General features: G+C 41.4%; 1 protein-coding gene across 4 annotated transcripts in view; it reads left to right on the top strand.

Annotated features, from left to right (window-relative positions):
- FBXL13 (F-box and leucine rich repeat protein 13) overlaps positions 1-21,177 on the top strand; it is a 271,872-nt gene that overhangs the window by 91,383 nt on the left and 159,312 nt on the right. For all 4 annotated transcript variants that reach the window (XM_003268180.2, XM_030826693.1, XM_003268179.3 and 1 more), the window contains one exon: positions 18,307-18,402. In XM_003268180.2, coding sequence (XP_003268228.1) covers positions 18,307-18,402 — 96 coding nt within the window. The remainder of the gene's footprint in view (positions 1-18,306; positions 18,403-21,177) is intronic.

Below are 21,177 nucleotides of genomic sequence, written 5' to 3'. Positions count from 1 at the left end.
TCTTTTGATCATCAGTTGCCATGGCTTTCCGATGGTGCCCATTAGAGGGCCTGCCACATTTTAGGAAGGTCTACATGGGAATGTGGCACAAATATCTGTCATGAGCCTCCATTCCTTCCTGAAGTCTCAGCAACTTTCCAACCTCCCCATCCCCACACACCAGCAACATTTTTCATAGAGTGGTCCAATTTCTCTCTTGAAGGCTAGGTATTTTGTGGGGCTGGTTTGGCTTCTGATGGTTGTCAACTTCTGCTTTTGGCTCTGCCATGTAAATGCCATGAAAGGACTCAAATATTAGCACATAAGCCTTAATGTCTTCCCATTTCTTCTGGCATCCTAAAGTAAAGAGAACAGGCAAAAATGAATGTTTCAATAGATTATTTGGAAAGTGCTATGATGTCTCCTAAATGTATTGATGGGGGGGCATCATGCCAGGTTCCAGGGATGTGGGGTGTGGATTACTGAGTATCTCCCATGCATTCTAGGCACTGTTCACACATGCTCAACATGTGTTATCTTGTTCATACTCACCCATTTTATGAGTGAGTATGCCCATTTTATGAGACAAAGGCTTGGGTCATAGCAATGTAGTAGTGAAATTAGCATTTGAGATTGGGTTTGTTTGAATCTAAATGTTGTTTTTCCCCCAGTACATGATAATGCCCATCCTTGAGCTTGTGTTGAACCAAAACTCTGAGGTCTTTATCTGAACTGCTGACTGGATGTTGTGCCTTATGTCACTGCTAATCTCAACGTTAGCATAACAGTTTCTGTTATTCCTGTTCAATTTCATCTTGTTGATTTTGGTTCTGATTCCAATATTCAGTGAGTCAGCTATGTCTTCCAGCTCTATGGAATTCACTGATTTCATAAACATGAATATAGCCTTATCCATGTAGAAAAAAAGTATTGAACACAAATCCCATCTACTCCCCCTTTCTGGGGATCTTCCTGCTGCCCCTGAGTTATAACATGCCTCTATGGGTTGTTGGTTAGTTATCTATCCACAGTTTGTACCTTCCCACAATATCTTATATTGTGTGGAATGTGGAGTGGTTTGTTTGCTAGTTGGAAGCTCACTCAGGAGCATAGCCACCGGGGGGTGCTGTGGGTTCTGGACAGTGCGAAATGCAGACTGTCACATAGCTGGATGTGCTAGGACATGGTCTACAGAGAATTTGACTATACTCTAGGGGTTCCACCAGATGCATGCTGGCCAGGTGGTGAGCATGAAAGAATTCTAAACTGGTGGGAATCCTGCAGAGAGGTAGAACACAGTGGTGTGGGTATAAAGCCATCAACACATGGTGATCTTAGTGACAGGCAGGTGATCAGAGACTGGGTGATCAGGTGTCAGGAGTGAAGGTCTGTCTGCAGGGATGAAGGAGAGAGAGACCAGCACAAGCAATGCAGGACCCCAGTCAAGGGTAGGGTTGCCAGAACTAGCAAATAAAAATAAAGGATGCCCAGTTAAATTTGAATTTAAGATAAAGTTGTTATTTTTTAGTGTAAGTATGTCTTGTGCAATATGTAGCATATACTAATACAAAAAACTTATTTGTTCTTTATCAGAAATACAAATTGAATTGGGCATCCTGTATTTAAGGCAGCAACCCTAACCCAGATAGAACTAGAAAATGGTATTCCCCCATCTTTAAATTAAGATAACAATTGGCACATAGCAGGGTTCTTCTAATAATTAAAATAAAATGCCTAGCACACAGAAGCGTGCTATAAATCCCCTTTCTGTCTCCATACAATTGTTATTTTCTTTCCTTTCTTATTGAAAGTACAGCATTGAAAAAATATCAGTTAAGTGGTTATAATAAATAAAATGTCATATAAGCACCAAGAATGAATGAACTGCCTTTGATCTGGGACATCAATCTTCTCTTGCCTTTGGACTCAGATTTGTACTGGAACTATACCACCAGCTCTCTGGGGTCTCCAGTTTGCCAACAGAAGGTCTTGGACTTCTTGGCCTTCATTATTGCATAAGCCAGTTCCTTTAAGTAATTATCTTTCTCTCTCAATATATATCTAATGGATGGATGGATAGATAGGTAGATAGATAGATAGATAGATAGATAGATAGATAGATAGATAGATAGATAGATGGTTATATATATCTTCTTGGTTCTTTTTCTCTGGAGTACCCAGACTAATACAGATTTTGGTACCGAGAGTGGTTCTATAAGAACAGAATTTTAAGGATGAGTTTTTAGAATTGGTTTTTGGGTTCCTAGAATTGGCTTTTTAATGTGATCAGATTTAAAGATGCAAATGACTCTTTTTTCAGTGCTAAAAAGAGCACTGATGTTTCATGGTGCTATCTGGCAATAGAGATATGCCAAATATCTCCATTGGATGTTCCCAATCAACCACTTATAAGAAGCAAGGAGCTGATAATTGTGCATATGATACTCTCAAACATTTCTGGAAATCAAGTGAATATAATTAGGTTGGCTTGTTGCTCCTAATGTCACCAACAAAGTATTGAAAGAAAAGAAGGAGCTCAGGAATTCAAATTCCCAGCTCAAGTACTGCATAAATGACTGAAAGCTTCCACATGTGCCCTGAGGGAGAGTCTTATCTCCTTTAGCCACAGGGCTGAGATTCCTGAAAATCAAATGCAGAATCTCATCCTGTGACCCAGTTTTACAGTTATCTTATCTCATCCTGTGACCCATTTTTATACACTTTAACAAAGTGAAGGCGTTGACTGGGAAAGAATGGGTTTCTCGCTGGGTGCGGTGGCTCATGCCTGTAATCCTAGCACTTTGGGAGGCCAAAGCAGGCAGATCACTTGAGGTCAGGAGTTTAAGACCAGCCCTGGCCGACATGGTGAAACCCCGTCTCTACTAAAAATACAAAAATTAGCTGGGCATTGTGGTAGGCACTTATAAAACCAGCTACTCCGGAGGCTGAGGCAAGAGAATTACTTGAACCTGGGAAGTGGGGGTTTCTGTGAGCTGATATCACACCACTGCGCTCCAGCCTGGGTGACAGAATGAGACCCCACTCAAAAAAAAAAAAAAAAAAAAAAAAAAGGAAAAAAGAAAACCAGAATGGGTTTCTATAAGTTGGAATGGGGACTTGTGGGAAGACCTTGATGAAACTGAGGACATCGAGCCTCTAAGTTCTGATGAGTCTCCTTTGCTAGTGGAAGAAGCAATCCTGCTGCTAGTGGAAGTGGCCTCCCCACTCCCAGTGCTAGTGGCTTCTCACCTCAGAAGGTGGTTAATGCTACACTGCGTGAGGAAATTGTAATGGCCTCCACTGAGGCAGTTGCCAAGCAAGACAATATTGATTTTTCTTAGAACTCACCCCTACCACCCCTCTTTGCTTCTAGTCTCATAATTAGACTCAAGTCCCAGCAGGCCCTTGAAGATGTGGGACAAAATGTGACCCATGAGAAAGTGCACTACACTCCAAAAAAACTACTTGAGTTTTCTAATTTATACAGATTGAAATCTGAAAAATATGTGGAAATGGATAATGAGGGTGTGGGATAATGGTAGAAAGAAGATAAAGTTGGAAGAGGCTAAGTTTATTCACATGAGTTCTCTAAACAGAGATTCTGCATTTATATTTTGGCACAAGGAGTTAGAAAGGGCACTAAAGCTTGTATTAGTCTGTTCTCATGCTGCTAATAAAGACATACCTGAGACTGGGTGGGTAGTTTATAAAGGAAATAAGTTTAATGGACTCACAGTTACACATAGCTGGGGAGGCCTCACAATCATGGTTGCAAATGAAAGAATAACAAAGGGACATCTTACATGCTGGCAGGCAAGAGAGCTTGTGCAGAGGAACTCCCATTTATAAAACTTCACAGCAAAAGAAATGCCTCAATGGGTCCATGCTCCTGGGATTCACTGGTTTTTACAGTGAACACAGTTACACTCTAGTTTTTACCACTACTCTGAAGTAGCTGGTTTGATAGAATGGTGAAGTGGCCTTTGGAAGACTCAATTCTAGTGCCAACAATGGGGGAGTACCTTGCAAGGCTGGGGCACAGTTCTCCAGGAATCTGTATATACTCTGAATCACAGTCCAATATATGATACTCTTCCTCCCATAGTCAAGATTCTTGGATCCAGGAATCAAGGGTTGGAAGTGGGAGTGACACACTCACTATTACCCCTAGTAACCCACTAGCAAAAATTTTGCTTTCTGTTTCCATAAGCTTATGCTGCTAACCTAGAGGTTTTGGTTCAAAAATAAAGAATGTTTACACCAGGACGCACAATGATAGTTCTATTGAACTAAAAGTTAAGACTGCCACCCAACCAGTATGAACTCCTCATGCCCCTGAATCAATAGGCAAAGAAGGGAATTACTGTGTTGGGTGGAGTAATTGACCCTAACTATCCAGGAGAAATGGGACTGTTACTCCACAGTGGAGGAAAAGAAGAGTCTATCTATATGTGCCCGGGATCCAGGGTTTGAATTCGTGGCTGTAACCCAGCATTGACCTTGTGATCTGTCCGCCTCGGCCTCGCAGAGTGCTGGGATTACAGACCCATATGGACCTGTATAGTCAAAATAATATTTTGGCTTTTAATGGAATTTGGGAAACATAGTTGCTATAGACTGAATGTTTATGTCCCCCAAAACTCAGACGTTGAACCTAATCCCCAGTGCGATGGTATTTGCAGGTGATGTCTTTGGAAATGATTAAGCCATGAGGGCAAAGCCCTCATGAATGGGATTAGCGCCCTTATAAAAGAGATCCCAGATTCTCCTTGGTCCTGCTGCCATGTGTGGACACAGTGAAATGACTGTGTATAAACCAGGAAGTGGGCTCTCACCAGACGCTGAATCTGCTGGAGACTTTATCTTAGGCCTCCAGCCACTAGCACTGTGAGAAATAAAATCCTCTTGTTTATAAGTTACTCAGTCTGTAGTACTCAGTTTTAGCAGCTCAAATGGACTAAGACAATAGGAGAATGCTCTTTAGGATACTATCTTCTAGGGAAAGTATGTCTTCTTTGAGAACAAGTCTGTGGGATGAGAGACTGGCCTATGTGGAATGTCAGAAAAAGAGGTGGGTAAGGGGGGCATTTGCACAGGAAAGGTGCACAGGCAATGGGAGATGGGTACATACAGGGGAATAGATCAAATAAGTAAAAATTTTAGGAAATACGGAGCCAGATTTCTTGGACTAGAAAGTATTTACCAGTATAAAAAGGAAGAACATTAAAATGGACCCTTTTAAACAAGTCATTTGTTCTTTCTCTGTATGCTCAGAAAATTGGTTCTATATTTCTACTACTTTTCTGTGCTGCCACTTCTCTTTTCTAGTTGCTTTTACCTCTCTGAGCATAGGACTAATTATAATACTTCCTCTGTCTTCAAAAATATCCTACAAGTACAGTACAGGTACAAAACTACAAGTACAGCTTTCAGGCCACCTGATCCAACATAATACTGTTCCAAGGCTTGTTGACCATTTCAACGACTCATTTAATTGCTGGCATTTTTCTTGCCCTCCCAGTACATATAGGCAAAAAGTGAAGTCTTTATTTTCTTTATCATGTTCTTTGACACACAAAAGGTTATCATTTTGATGAACTCTTATTTATTTTTTCCTTTGTTGCTCATGCTTTTGATGTCATATTCTTTGTTAAACCCAGGGTCATGAAGATTTATTTATCCCTATTTTTTTCCTAAGAGTTTATGGTTTTAGCTCTTTTTTTTTTTTGAGATGGAGTCGTCGACCAGGCTGGAGTGCAGTGGCACGATCTCGGCTCACTGCAAGCTCTGCCTCCCAGGTTCACGCCATTCTCCTGCCTCAGCCCCCTGAGTAGCTGGGGCTGCAGGTGCCCGCCACCACACCTGGCTAATTCTTTGTATTTTTAGTAGACCCAGGGTTTCACCATGTTAGCCAGGATGGTCTCAATCTCCTGACCTCGTGATTCGCCTGCCTCAGCCTCGCAAAGTGCTGGGATTACAGGCGTGAGCCACTGTGCCTGGCTGGTTTTAGCTCTTATATTTAGGTCACTTATCTCATTTTGACTTCATTTTGCTATATGGTGTGAGGTAGAGGGTCCAAACTCATTCTTTTACATTTGGATATCCAGTTGTCCCAGTCCCATTTATTTAAAAAAACTTTTTTTCCCCCATTGAATGTTTTGCCACCCTTGTTGAAAATCAGTTGGCCATGATGTATGGATTTATTTCTGGTCTCTCAGCTCTATTCCATTGGTCTATATGTCTATCCTGTACCTTGATATTTTGATTACTATAGCTTTGTAGTAAGTTTTCAAATCAGGAAATGTGAGTCCTCCAACTTTGTTCTTTTTCAAAATTGTTTTGGCTACTTGGGACTCCTTGCACTTACTGCAAATTTGAGGGTCAGTTTTTTCATTTTTGTAAAAAGAGACTTTGAAATTTTTATAGGGATTACATTGAATCTATAGATCACTTTAGATAGTATTGACATCTTAGTATTTTTATTGTTTGTAGGGTCTGTTCTTTGGATATTTGATAGAATACTCTTATAAAACTCTTGGCCCATGTTTGTTTGGTGTTTATTCAGAGGCAGATTTTAAATTCTGGTTCAATTTTTGTTATCATTGTTATGTCTTCCAATCCATGAACATGGGATGTCTTTCCATTTATTTAGGCGTTTTTACATTTTTTTACAGCAATGTTTTGTAATTTTCAGTATGCTAGTCTTTCACCTTTTTAGTTAAATTAGTTAAATTTATTCCTAAGTATTTTTATTAAAAAGTGAGATTATTCAATAAAATATTTCAGGCATGCAAAGAAATTTAATGAGCAACTGTACACTCACCACCCAGCTTAAGAAATAAAACATAACATACAATTAAAGCCTCCATGACTGCATTCTCTTTTCTCCCTCAGAGGTATTTGCTGTCTTAAATTTAGTGTTTATTATTCCCTCATATAGTATGGTAGGTAGAACATTACCCCACCCCCTACAAAGATGTCCATATCCCAGTCCTCAGAACCTGTGAGTATGTTACTTACATGACAAAAGAGTCTTCTCAGATTTGATTAAGTCAAGAATTTTGAAATGGGGAGATTATCCTGGATTAGTTGGGTGGATCTAATAAAATCACAAAGGTATTTATAAGTAAAAGAGAAAGGCAAGACTTCTTAGAATGCATCTCTCCAAGGGCCAGGTAAGTCCTAGCATCTCCAGCTTTTATGACCTAGACATGTCTCCAAGGTCGTGGGACCCATTTCTTCTTGAAATGTAAATTAGGGATCTTCCTGACACCTTGGGATCTTGACTAATCCAGGCTGTGACCATTTGACTTTCTTGGGGAGGTAAGAGAAGTTTTATTATTCTTTTGGATCAGAGCAACTAACTGTTTGTCAGACAAATAACTATTTGTCTATGAATAACTACAGATCTAATTTCAATAGTATGTGGAAAGTAAAATGTTTGTAAAGTAAGTGAAGGGTAAAATTACCTATCTTTGTGTCATGTAGATTTCCATGCCTCTGGAGGCTAGTGCTTTTTACAGGAGCACTGAGAAATCGAAGACTTATTTCCTTGCATTGATCTATCAAGTACTGAGATCGTTTTGATATTATCTTTCATTATGATTGTGGATTTGTCAGATTCTCCTTGTCACTTTGTGGCTTTGTTATTAGATGCTTGCATAGTTAGGATTGCTATAATCTCTAGTGAATTGCTACCTTTAATTATTATGTAGTCACCCTCTTTGTGAGATAAACTTTAAAAATCCAACTAAAATACAATACAAAACTGAAGGGTTCTTGTATCAGTTCAAACCCCGAGAGTGTGCGAACAGACAACATGAGGCGGTGTGGAGCAACACGCTGTTTTAATGAGCACCTGGGTGCAGGCGGGCTGAGGTCTAAAATGGCGTCAGCACCAAATGAGTATGGGGCAGGGGTTTTATAGTCTCCTGTAAACAGGAAGTGTCCCAGTCTGATGTAACTGCTATGTGGTACCTGGATGGCCTCTTTCTCAATCTTCAGGGGTACATGTCTTCCAGCCAGAGTAGGTGTCTTCTGGCTAGCTCTATTCCTGCTTCTGCTATCTTGCTGACTCACGCTGCTGGCACAAGTGGCCTTGCACCTTGGGACTGGGCCTGAGAAGGGAGGAGTTATTCATTCCTTCAAGCTTTCAGGCCCTGGGGAGAATCCTTCATTCCTTTCTATTTGGTTATAGAAAAAAGGGAAAAGGGGTGACTTTCTCAATAACTACTTTAGGCATGACATAGGGGGTGGCGTGGGCACCTTGGAAAAAGAAAACCTTAATTTTTTGGGTATTCTTGAGAGATGGGTTGGTATCCATCTTGTCATTGTAGCAGGAGCATTGTGTGGATTGTCTGGCAGTTAACTGTAGTTTCTTTTTTTTTTTTTATCATACTTTAAGTTTTAGGGTACATGTGCACAACGTGCAGGTTAGTTACATATGTATACATGTGCCACATGTGCCATGTTGGTGTGCTGCACCCATTAACTCGTCATTTAACATTAGGTATATCTCCTAATGCTGTCCCTCCCCTCTTCCCCCACCCCACAACAGTCCCTGGAGTGTGATGTTCCCCCTCCTGTGTCCATGTGTTCTCATTGTTCAGTTCCCACCTATGAGTGAGAACATGTGGTGTTTGGTTTTTGTCCTTGCGATAGTTTGCTGAGAATGGTGGTTTCCAGTTTCATCCATGTCCCTACAAAGGACATGAACTCATCATTTTTTATGGCTGCATAGTATTCCATGGTGTATATGTGCCACATTTTCTTAATCCAGTCTATCATTATTGGACATTTGGCTTGGTTCCAAGTCTTTGCTATTGTGAATAGTGCCTCAATAAACATAGTTAGTTAACTGTAGTTTCAACAAGAGTTTTAATGGCTTTTATTATCAGTGGGATAAACACAGGGGAGAAACAGGAGGAGCCCAATGATGAAGATTACTGTCCTTACCAGCGTTTTAAATCCTTCTAAATTAGAGAACCATCCTCCTAAAAGGTTTGCCAGGTCCCATCCTTTCCAGGTTTGGACTGGTACATGGGCTACTTTTCTGATGTTTGAAGTGATTTCTAGAACTGCTTTTCCATTATCGTCTATGTTAAGACAACAATTGGAGACATTAAAGTTACCACAGACTCCACTCTCTTCTGCTAATAAGTAGTCTAGTGCTAGCCTGTTTTGATAAATTGCCACGCACATTTGTTTTCGTTGTTGTGCGAGCATTTCCAGGACTGAGGCGATTTGCTTAGTGATTATCTCTAGGACAGTCTGTAGTCTTAATTATTCTATTTAGCATATATATGGGAGTGCGATAACCCCATGAACCATCCTCTATCCAAGTGGCAGGACCATAATATTCGATGATGCCTTGCAGAGGCCACTCGTCCTCTTGCCATCTTCGGCTTCCTCCTACCTTTAAGGATCGTTTTTCTCTGTTTAAGTGATCATACACAGGGACTCCGTGGGTGTTGGGGATTTCCCACGTAAAGGCAAAGAGGTTTTGGGAATCAGGGTGTAAAGGAATTGTGAAAAAAGCATCCTTTAGGTCTAGAACAGAAAAATGGGTGGTATTGGAGGGAATTGCAGAAAGTAAAGTATATGGGTTAGGAGCTACTGGACATACTGGGAGTACAGCTTGGTTAATAAGCCTGAGGTCCTGGACTAAGCGATAAGTTCCATCTGGTTTTTTAACAGGTAGAATTGGTGTGTTAAAAGGGGAGTATGTTGGGCGGAGTAGGTGACTGGCGAGGAGGTGAGAAATGATAGGCTTCAGGCCTGTGAGAGCTGCCTGGGGGATGGGATACTGCTTCTGTGATAGGAACTGGGTGGGCTCTTTAAGGGTAATGAGGATGGACGGGAGTGTGGTGTTTTGTGACTGAGGGTGTGGAATTACCCCAAACAGGGGGGCTAACTACAGATGGCGGATAAGGAAAGGTTGCAGTTTTAAGGTGGGAGGATGGAGTAGAAGAAAGAGCCCCAGAGGGGTCTGGGTTGATGCGTTGGGTACTATGGGGAACGTGGAAGTGGAGAGCAGTGTGGAGTTTTGAAAGGATGCCTTGGAGCGGAGTTGGGCATGAGGGCAGGACTAAGAAAGAGTGAGTGAAGGAAAAGGTGTGCAGGGAGCATAAAAGTGGAGGAGGGGAGCTCAGGGTTTGGAGGCTTGTTCATCAGTTCCCACGATAGAGACTTGGGAGGACTGGGTGGGTCCTGAAAAATTAGGGAAAGCAGAATAGGTTGCCCCGGTATTAATTTTAAAAACATACTGGCCTACCTGCCACCATCAGGGTTACCCTTGGCTCCGATGAAGCGATGGTAGTTGCTGGGGTATCTGTTCCAAGGCACCATCAGTCTTCAGCGGCAAGGCTGATGAGATCTGAGTAGGAGGTTGGCTTAGGAAGGGGTGGGGGCGGTCCTTGCAGGGGCTGCTCGCAGTCTAACTTCCAGTGGGGTCCTCTGCAGAGGGGACATGGCCTGGTGGGCTTACCTGGGTTTGGGCATTGTGTGGGCCAGTGGCCTTCATTGCCGCACATGAAGCAGGCTCCAGGTGGAGGTGGATTGCTAGGAGGCTTCTGTGTGGAGCTGTGGCCCCATGGGCCTGCAGGGCCCCTGATGGAGGAGGCAAGCATTTGAAACCCTGCGTGTTTTTGCCTTTTACTTTCCTCATCACGATTGTTAAAGACTTTGAAGGCTAAATTAAGAAGGTCTCGTTGTGGGGTTTGAGGGCCATCGTCAAGTTTTTGAAGCTGGCGCTGAGTATCAGGGGTGGATTGGGAGATGAATTGAAGGTTTAAAATATCGGTTCCTTCTGGGCTGGCTAGGTCTAGGTTGGTATATTTTCTCATGGCTTCAGTTAAACGAGAGATAAAAAGGGCTGGGTTTTCGTCAGGACCTTGGGTGATTTCTGAAAGTTTTTCATAGTTTAATACTTTATGGGCAGCCTTTTTCAGTCCTGCAAGGAGGCACACAATCATGTGGTCTCAACAGCAGCGTCCAGAGGCCCCATCTTGATAATCCCAGTGGGGGTCCTGGTTGGGGACTGCCTTTGCACCAGTAGGCTGAGCAGGAGCTTGGTGATGAATTGTATCAGCATGTGCCTGAGCTAGGGTCCAGATATGGCCCCAGTCTTCTGGGGTGAGGGTGGAAGAGAGGATAATGTAGAGGTCATGCCAAGTTAGTTCATAAGACTGGGTGAGGTACTGAAACTCTCTAATGTAAGAGGTAGGGTCTTCTGGAAGTGAACTGAGTCTTTTGTTAATTTGAGAGAGATCACTGAGGGAGGGGGGAACATAAACTTTAACAATACCTCCAGTTCCTGCTACTTTCTGAAGAGGGCACTCTAGCACAGGGGCTGAAGTAAGGGTGGGGCATGGGCCAAAGATGGTGCCTGAGCAAGTATGGGTGGGAGAGAAGGAAGAACCTGGAAGTGGTTCCTGCTGAAGGTTTGAAGGGGGAAGGAGGGTTAAGTTGATAGGCAGTGGAGGATAGATAGGGGCGTAAGGTGGTGGGATGGGTTTACAGGCTTCAGGAGAAGGCAGTGAGGAAGGAGAATGAGTAATGAGTACAGGCAATGCTAGAGTTGTCCTGAGGAGAGGACAGTGTAGGAAAAGAAGTGGATACTGCTGATTGGGAAGATGGCCGCTGGGAAGATGGCGACTGGGAAGATGACGGCCGAGAAGATTGCAGCGAGAAAAAGAGGAAGCTTGGGGGGGGTTAAAGAAGACGGTTGAGAGGTAGAGGCAGGGGCTGGGAGGAGTGGACAGCAGTCTGCTGGATCTAACAAGGAAAATATGTGGAGTTGGGAGGAGAAAGGTATCTGGGTGGCGAGAATAGAGGAGGATTTGAACAGGTGAGCAAGAATTACAGAGGTCGGGTTGTGATCTGAGTGCATAAAGGGCTGGACATAAGGAGTGTTTCCCCATTTCTCCAGTCATCAGCAATAATTGCTTAAATCAGTTAAAATTGTAAAGTCGAATGTTCCATTTGCGGGCCGTTAGGACCCATTATTCAATTCGTACTGTGGCCAGTCTGAATTCCAAAGAAGACAAGGAGGATGGATATCTTGCCTGAGGCCTAGGGTTTGCAGGGTTTTGTTTTTTTTGTTTGTTTTTTTTTACGGACTCTCACTCTGTCGCCCAGGCTGGAGTGCAGTGGTGCGATCTTGGCTCACTGCAAGCTCTGCCTCCCGGGTTCACACCATTCTCCTGCTTCAGCCTCCTGAGTAGCTGGGACTACAGGTGCCTGCCACCACGCCTGGCTAATTTTTTGTATTTTCAGTAGAGCCAGGGTTTCACTGTGTTAGCCAGGATGGTCTTGATCTCCTGACCTCGTGATCTACCCACCTCACCCTCGCAAAGTGCTAGGATTACAGGCACAAGCCACCACACCTGGCCAGGTTTACAGGTTTTTTATGAGGCAGCCTAGAGGGCTGTGTTTTGGAATGGAGGTTGGGGAGTTTCCCATAACTGAGGGTAGGCTCGGGAAAACAGGGAAAAAGGAGACCATCCTGGATGGTGGAGGGAGATGATGAAAGGAGCGATCGTCACCGCTGCCTTTTTCGTTCCCGGAACAGGATCAAATGGTTTAGAGGCGTCCCCCTAAGACCAGATGATCAGCGAGTGCCTGGCCCACGTCAGAGCCTTCTTGGACCAATGCTGGATATTCGAACTGGAGAAACCAAGAGAGGCTGTGTGGATTTTTCCCTGTTAACTGGGCTCCTGGGAAACTTACCAGTAGGTGAGATCAGTGACTGATGTGCATGCACAGAGATGCAACTGGAGGCTGAGGAGCTTCCTTTGTCCAGCTGCTGTGGCCTGCTTTCTGGGGTGGAGGGGTAGGTCCACGGGTGACGAGGACCGGAGCCCCTCCCGGGTTTCGGCACCAGATGAAAGGTTCTTGTATCCATTCAAACTCTGAAAGCGTGCCAACAGACAACACGAGGCAGTGTGGAGCAACCTGCTGTTTTAATGAGCGCCTGGGTGGAGGCAGGCTAAGGCCTAAAATGGCGCCAGCACCAAATGAGTATGGGGCAGGGTTTTATAGTCTTCTGTAAACAGGAAATGTCCCGGTCTGACATAACTGCTATGTGGTACCCAGATGGCCTGGTTCTCTATCTTCAGGGGTACGTGTCTTCTGGCCAGGGTAGGTGTCTTCTGGCCGGCTCTCTTCCTGCTTCTGCTATCTTGCTGACTCACGCTGCTGGCACAAGTGGCCTTGTGCCTTGGGACTGGGCCTGAGAAGAGAGGAGTTACTCATTCCTTCAAGCTTTCAGGCCTTGGGGAGAATCTTTCAAAAACAAAATGAACACAAATGAAAGGAAGGCTGATAACCATCATTTTACTCCTTACTTCCATAAGTCCAACATTTTAAAATTTCACATAGAAGTGAAATCATGGAGAATTTGTCTTTCTGTGCCTGGAAGAGTAGATTTTAAATGTTTTCTTCACACACAAAAATGATAATTATGTGAGGTGGTGATTTCTTAATTATTAACCTGATTTAATCATTCCACATTATAAACATAAATCAAAACATCACATTTTACCCATAAATGCATTTTAATTATTATTTGTCAATTAAAAATAAAACTAAGAAAAGAAAATAGATAGCTACATTAATATTGGGGGAAAAACATTAAAGCAAAAAGCATTTTTAGGAATAAAAAATTTTTGTCTTCTAACCAATACATTGTTAAATTTATTATGATTATTGATATACTTGGGTTCATTTTTCTAATTTCATTTTATACTATTTATTATCTTTTTATATGTTTTTTTTCCCCTTTCCTGACTTTACTGAATTTTTTAAAAATAAAAACATTTAAAGAAATTTCAATAGCTTCTGGGATACATGTGATTTTTGGTTACATTGATGAATGGTATAGTGGTGAAGTCAGATTTTAGTGCACCCATTACCAAGTAGTGTACTATTTATTGAGTATTTAAATCTACCCCCTTTTTTCTACTTTCATGTTTTAGATGATATACATTCTATTTCTATGATTTTACTGGTTACTCTTAAATATTTTTAACATGTTGTAGAAGATAACCATTCTATTTCTACTATTTTGCTGGTTACTCAAATATTTTTAATGTGTACATTTATTAATAAGGCCTAAAGTAAATTAATATTTCTACTTTCTTCTTGAATAATAATTGAAATTTAGAACACTAACTCTCGATTACTCTCTCTGGTCTTACAGTGTTATTATTATCTAGTGTTTTTGTTCCATCTTATTGTTCTATCCCCACATTTGTCATCATGATACTGTTTTATAAAGTTATGGCTTTACCCATATACTTATTAGATTTTTTGCCCGTTGTTATTATTTGCATTTCATGCCTTTCTTCTGATTTCAGTGTTCTTTAGAAGTTCCTTTGTGAAGAGTCCATTGGAAGCAAACTCTCAGTCTATGTCTCAAAGTGTCTTTAAAATTTTTTTTTTTTTTTTGAGATGGACTCTCACTCTGTCTCCCAGGCTGGAGTGCAGTGGCATGATCTTGGCTCACTGCAACCTCTGCCTCCCTGGTTCAAGCGATTTTCCTGCCTTAGCCTCCCAAGTAGCTGGGATTACAGGTGCATGCCACCACACCCAGCTAATTTTTGTATTTTTAGTAGAGATGGGGTTTTGCCATGTTGGCCAGGCTGGTCTTGAACTTCTGACCTCAGGTGATCCGCCCACCTTGGCCTTCCAAAGTGCTGGGATTACGGGCATGAGCCACTGTGCCTGGCCTTAAATGTTTTAGAGAGTCTTGCTATGTTACCCAGGCTGGCCTTCGATTCTTGGGCTCAGGTGATCTTGCCTCAGCCTCTCAAGTAGCTGGGACTACAGGTGTACTACCATGCCTGGCAAAAAATGTCTTTTTTTTTTTTTTTTTTTGAGATGGAGTTTTGCTCTTATTGCCTAGGCTGGAGTGCAATGGCACGATCTCGGCTCACCGCTACCTCTGCCTCCCGGGTTCAAGCGATTCTCCTGCCTCAGCCTCCCAAGCAGCTGGGATTACAGGCATGTGCCACCACGCCCAGCTAATTTTGTATTTTTAGTAGAGAGGAGGTTTCTTCATCTTGGTCAGGCTGGTCTCAAACTCCCAACCTTAGGTGATCTGCCCGCCTCAACCTCCCAAAGTGCTGGGATTACAGGTGTGAGCCACTGCGCTCAGCCAAAAATGTCTTAGTACTCATTTTTGAGTTGTAATTTACTTGCATATGGTGTCTCAGATTGATAGTTTCTGCTGACTTCCACCTTATGTTGTTCTGTCTATGTGACAGTCTTTTGTAAGTAATCTGTGTCCAATTGCATGAAAAATTTTCCTGTGCTTTGGCCTTTTGCAGTTTCACTATAATGCCATTGATATATTTGCATTTTCCTGCTTGGAACTTCTTGTGCTTTTTGGATCTGAAAAGTGTTGCCTTTCATCAGTTCTAAAACATTTTAGTCTGTGGTATTTTTAAATTTTGCTTTGATTTTATTCTCTTTATTCCCTCCTGGAAATTCTGTAAAGATGTATGTTGGACCTTTTCATGTTATGTAGTGTGTCTCTTAACATCATTTATATTTTTCATCTCTTTATCTCTCTACATTTTATCCCGTGTAATTTCTTCGGGTACATATTCATTTGTTGATTCTCTTCTTAGCTGAGTCGCATCTGCTATTTTAACTCACCCACTGAGTTTTAAATTTCAATAATTATATTTTTAATTTTCATGATTTTATTTGGTTCTTTTACAGATATTCCCAGTCCTGTTTTGACAACATTTGTCTCAAGAGTTTTATTTTTCTTTTTATGTCTTCATCACTTTAAAGATTTCTTTTGAATCTTGTTGGAGCTTCTTTTCCTCATATGTTTTGTGGTTTTTGATTGGGAGCTTGTTTTTGGAGGGCTTAATCCATGGGTATCCTGTAAGGCCTGGCTTGAATGTGTCTGTGTCTCTTTAGAGAGAATGATATTTATTTCTGCCAAATGTCCCAGAGTTATTACCAGTGGAACCTCTTTGCACATTAATATATCAAATCCAGTTACAAAGGTAATAAATTCAAATTCGATCCCAGGCATGATAAAATTTGAATCCCAACACACATAATCGCTGGCCTTTGGTTACAAACTCTTTTTTTCTTTTCATTCATTTTTATTAAAAAAATGAATTTATTATTATTTCTGTTTAACCCAAACCAAAAATGGTCAATATGTTTACAAATTCTTTGAGAGATTTTATTTTATTTTATTTTTTGAGACAGAGTCTTACTCTGTTGCCCAGGCTGGAGTGCAGTCGCATGACTGTGGCTTTCTGCAGCCGCAGCCTCCCAGGCTCAAACAATTCTCCCGTCTCAGCCTCTAGAGTAGCTAGGACTATAGGTGTGCACCACCACACGTGACTAATTTTTAAATTTTTAGTTGAAATGGGGTTTCACTATGTTGCCCAGGCTGGTCTTGAACTCCTGGGCTCAAGCAAGCCTCCCACCTCAACCTCCTAAATTGCTGGAATTATAGGTGTGAGCCACTGTGCCTGGCGAGAGATCTTTTTGATACCAGGCTAGATACTTTAGTTTTTCTTTTGCCAATAAGTCGATTTCTTTTGCCAATAAGTCGATTTCTTTTCTTTTCTTTTCCCTCCCCTCCCCTCCTCCCCGCTCCCTTTCCCTTCTCTTCCCCTTTTTGGACAGTCTCGCTCTATCGCCCAGGCTGGAGTGCAGTGGTGCAATCTCAGCTCACTGCAACCTCCACCTCCTGGGTTCAAGCAGTTCTCCTGCCTCAGCCTCCCGAGTAGCTGGGATTACAGACGTGTGCAATAATTTTTGTGTTTTTAGTAGAGAAAGGGTTTCACCGTGTTGGCCAGGCTGGTCTTGAACTCCTGACCTCAAGCAATCCACCTGCCTCGACCTCCCAAAGTGCTGGGATTACGGGCGTGATTTCTTTCTAACTGTTTCATAATCCTGGATTTCTCTCTCTCTCTCTTCTTTTTTTTTTTTCTGACTCAGTTTCAATTACAGTCACGCATTGCTTAATGATGTGGATACCTTTTGAGAAGTGTGTCATTCGGTGATTTTTGTCATTGTGTGAACATCACTGAGTGCTACACAAACCTAGATGGTATAATCCGGTATACACCTGGGTTGTATGGTATAGCCTATTGCTCCTAGACTACAGGCCTGTACAGTATGTTACTGTACTAAATATTGTAGGCAATTGTAGCACAATGGTAAGTATGTATTTAAACATAGAAAATGTACAGTAAAAATATGGTAAAAAAAACCATTAAAATTGGCACACCTATATAGGGCACTTATCAATGGAGGACTAGAAGTTGATCTGAGTGAGTGAGTGAGTGTTGAGTGAATGTGAAGGCCTAGATATTACTGTACACAACTACAGATAGAGTACTACACTTTATAAACAGTGTACACTTAGGTTACACTAAATTTATTTAAAAATTAAGTAATTGTGCTATGATATTACAATGGCTATGATGTCACTAGACAATAGAAATTTTTCAGTTCCATTATAATCTTATGGGACCACTGTCATACATGCATCCCATCATTGACTGAAATATCATTATGCAGAGCATAACTGTACCAGCTTTGTACAGGGTGACTTTCTTATGTCTCTGCATGGCCAGTAAAATCTGAACCCATTTTATTATGAAAAGCAGTAACCATCTTCATTGTTCCTCCCTCCCAAGCAACTATAGCATGAAGCACCTTATTATCAGTCTGGGTTTATAAGGATTGGGTCCTTGCATATTTGTTTTACTTTCTTGACAACTGAATTATGTTTTTAAAAAATGTTTCTTTTAGCATTTACTGATGTTTTGTACCAGCAGGATTTCCTGATTTTTTGGTCTACCACATTTCCAGAAGTAGAAGCCAAAATGTGTTTATTGCTCTTTCCCAGAAATCCTTTTTTTTTCTTCTCTGAGGAATCCTATATCTTTAGAAGGAATGTAGTTCAGTTCAGCAGACAGTATTGATTGCCTTCTATGTACCAATGACTATTTACGGAAATCATTAGTTTTCTAGCAGAATTCTATCTTCATTCAAAAAATAAAACAAATATGCTTATCCTTCTCACCATCCTTCTGCAACTATCAATTAAAAGGATTACATTATATAAAAGGAGTCAGCAGGTAAGTTCCAGTACTTTAGATAAAACTCCTATCTTCAGATAAAATTCTAGCACTTAAACTCTTGCTATTTGCAAAGTATGGATTATTATTACTAATGCATGTGTGTGTGCACACACATGCGTGCACACACACAGACAAAAGGCAAGTGGACAAGTTACATCAAAGTTCACATTTTTCAAAGTTGTGTATTTTTCTTTGTGTTTAGATTTTCTTCTATCTCAGTTTAAAAGATGTGATAATATGTGGTCAAGTTAATCATGCCTGGATGTTGATGACACAACTAAACTCACTGTGGAATGATGTAAGTAGATACTAACTGAACTATGTCTTTACACTAGTTCTTAAAGGAGAATGGACTGCTGTGAAGCCAACTGTTGTGGGGACACCTTCTTCCATGCTCTGTGGTCACCAGCAGCAAGTGAATTTGGTTTTCTTTTGTCCAGGCACAAGCCTGGGGGAAGAGATAAAAAAGATAATAATGCTATTTTAAGAGATACATCATTAGTATTTTAAAATGTAAATGGTAGATATAAATGAATATCATTTTTGGATTGAAACAAAGCTCCATTTTATTGGATAGTTTGTACTCCATTCTGGTATTATTACAGTGTGCCTAATTCCTTTTCATGAGCATAGACTGTATGTTGAGTCCATGACTATGGGAAAGATGTTTAGGGTGTGAGGTGTGCAATGGCCTTTTCGTAACCCATAATTTTTTGGAAGGGTTAATTCCATTAAAAAGAGAGGATTATGCCGGGCACAGTGGCTCATGCCTGTAGTCCCAGCACTTTGGAAGGTCAAGGCAGGCAGATCACCTGAGGTCAGGAGTTTGAGCCAGCCTGGCCAACATGGTGAAACCCTGTCTCTACTAAAAATACAAAAATTAGCTGGGCATGGTGGCTGGTGCCTGTAATTCCAGCTACTCAGGAGGCTGAGGCAGGAGAATCACTTGAGCCTGGGAGGTGGAGGTTGCAGTGAGCCAACACCGTGCCACTGCACTCCAGCCTGGGCAACAGAGCAAAACTCTATCATTCAAAAAAAGAGAGAGAGAGAGGATTGGCCAGGTGCAGTGGCTTACGCCTATAATCCAAGCACTCTGGGAGGCTGAGGCAGGCAGATCACAAGATCAAGAAATCAAGACCATCCTGGCCAACCTCGTCTCTACTAAAAATACAAAAATTAGCTGGGCATGGTAGCGTGCACCTGTAGTCCCAGCTGCTCGGGAGGCTGAGGCAGGAGAATCGCTTGAACCCGGGAGGTGGAGGTTGCAATGAGCCAAGATCACACCACTGCACTCCAGCTTGGTGACAGAGTACGACTCCATCTCAAAAACAAAACAAAACAAAACAAAAAAACAAAGAAAAACAGGATTACAAGGATGATCTTAGTGTACCTGGGTGATGGTATGCAAAATTGATAAGAGCAGAGGTTTTTGGAGTGGCCAGGGCTGATTGATAAATAATATTGCTAATATTGTCAGCTAAAAGTTTACATTTGTGAACATCCAATTTCCCGTGAACAGGCAATTTCTCATTGCCTTCTGAATAAACTTATTGTTTGTGTTAAAAATGCCGATTATAATTGTGCCACATGTGAACACTCATGAATAAAAGCAGAAATAGGAGGATGGAGCAACATACTATTGTGGAAAGAGAAATTTGCTGAACATAAAGCAGTGTAACTTCCTACCCTGGCTTCATTCCTCACTGCCATGTGCTTGTAATGCTCTTGGTCTTTATCCAGTGAGGTCTCTGGGCAGAAGTGTTGGCTTTTTCTAACCCTGCCAGCTTCTGCAAGACATTTCATGATCTAAATATTGTATGTATTCTTTCTCCTCCAGACCATTTGGATTCATTTTTTTCTTCTTTACAGGTTTTCCAAAGGAAAAAGCAACATCCCCAAATACCTGTAACATAATTTAGAGATTTATTACTTTAAGCCAGTGGTTCTCAAAGTGTGGTCCTGGAACCAGTAGTATCAGTATCACCCAATACCTTGTTGGAAATGCAAATTTTTAGGCCCCATCCCAGACCTACTTAGTCAGCAACTCTTAGGGTAGTAAACAGTAATCTGTTTTAACAACCCACCTAGATGATTCTGATGCAGGCTAAAGTTCGAGAATCACCACGTTAAGCCAAAAATAAAATTAAGACAGGAACACCTAATTTGTTAGCTAAGATGGGTTTGGTAAGATGAAATCAGTTCTCTTCTTGCCATTGTTGAACAGAGTGAGAGTAGTGCAACCAAGAATGGGATGGTGTCCAGATGCAACGTAAAGATGTTGAGTTAACTTACGAAGCTAGAGCCCCTGACACCTTCTCAACTCCTTTTAATTTCTTTGAGTTAAGTTTTAGAGCTTCTACAAAATGGCACCAGGCCCCCTATTCATAGGTCAGTCTGGAGCACGTGATATCATCAGTCCTTCAATCATTAGCAATAAGGAGGGGTCGTGAAGTCAGCTATTGACTGGACTTTAGACAACAGGGAAAATGTTGCCACTGAACATTGGTTGATGGCATAGATGACCATGTTTGTTAATATTAAAGTATCTTACAAGAAACAGATAAGAGAAGTTGTTGGGGGACATATGCTTATTTGCTAATTTTTTATTGTTGGCTGAGTCCTCTCCCCAGTGTCTCTTTGGAATGAGAAACACAAACATGTTTCAGGTTAAAAAATAGTACTGTGACAAAAATAGTACATAAGTGCCAGCCTAGGAGTTCATATTAGAAAATGCCAGAGTGTATGTGTTTCTGCATGCATGCAGACACACTGAGAAAGTCAAATATGATTTATGTGTTGTGTATTTTAGTCCTATTCCATGCTTTTTAAAATTTATGTACTCCATATTTTGTGTGCTTTGTCATGTATTTTTGAAGTAATAATAGTAGCTAATATTTATTGAATGCTTTCTTATATGCCAGATGCTACACTAAGTACTTTATTTGCATTTTCTCAGTTTGTCTCTGCAGCCTTCTGAGTTAGGCACTGTTATTTTTCCCATTTACAGATGAAAAAAACTAAGCCTTAGTTAAGTCATAGCCAACATGGTTAAATGGCTAGGATGGGATTCAAA

Source organism: Nomascus leucogenys, chromosome 13, assembly GCF_006542625.1.
Source record: "Nomascus leucogenys isolate Asia chromosome 13, Asia_NLE_v1, whole genome shotgun sequence".
Classification (NCBI taxonomy): Eukaryota; Metazoa; Chordata; class Mammalia; order Primates; family Hylobatidae; genus Nomascus; species Nomascus leucogenys.
This window is presented reverse-complemented; position numbering and strand designations above follow the sequence as displayed.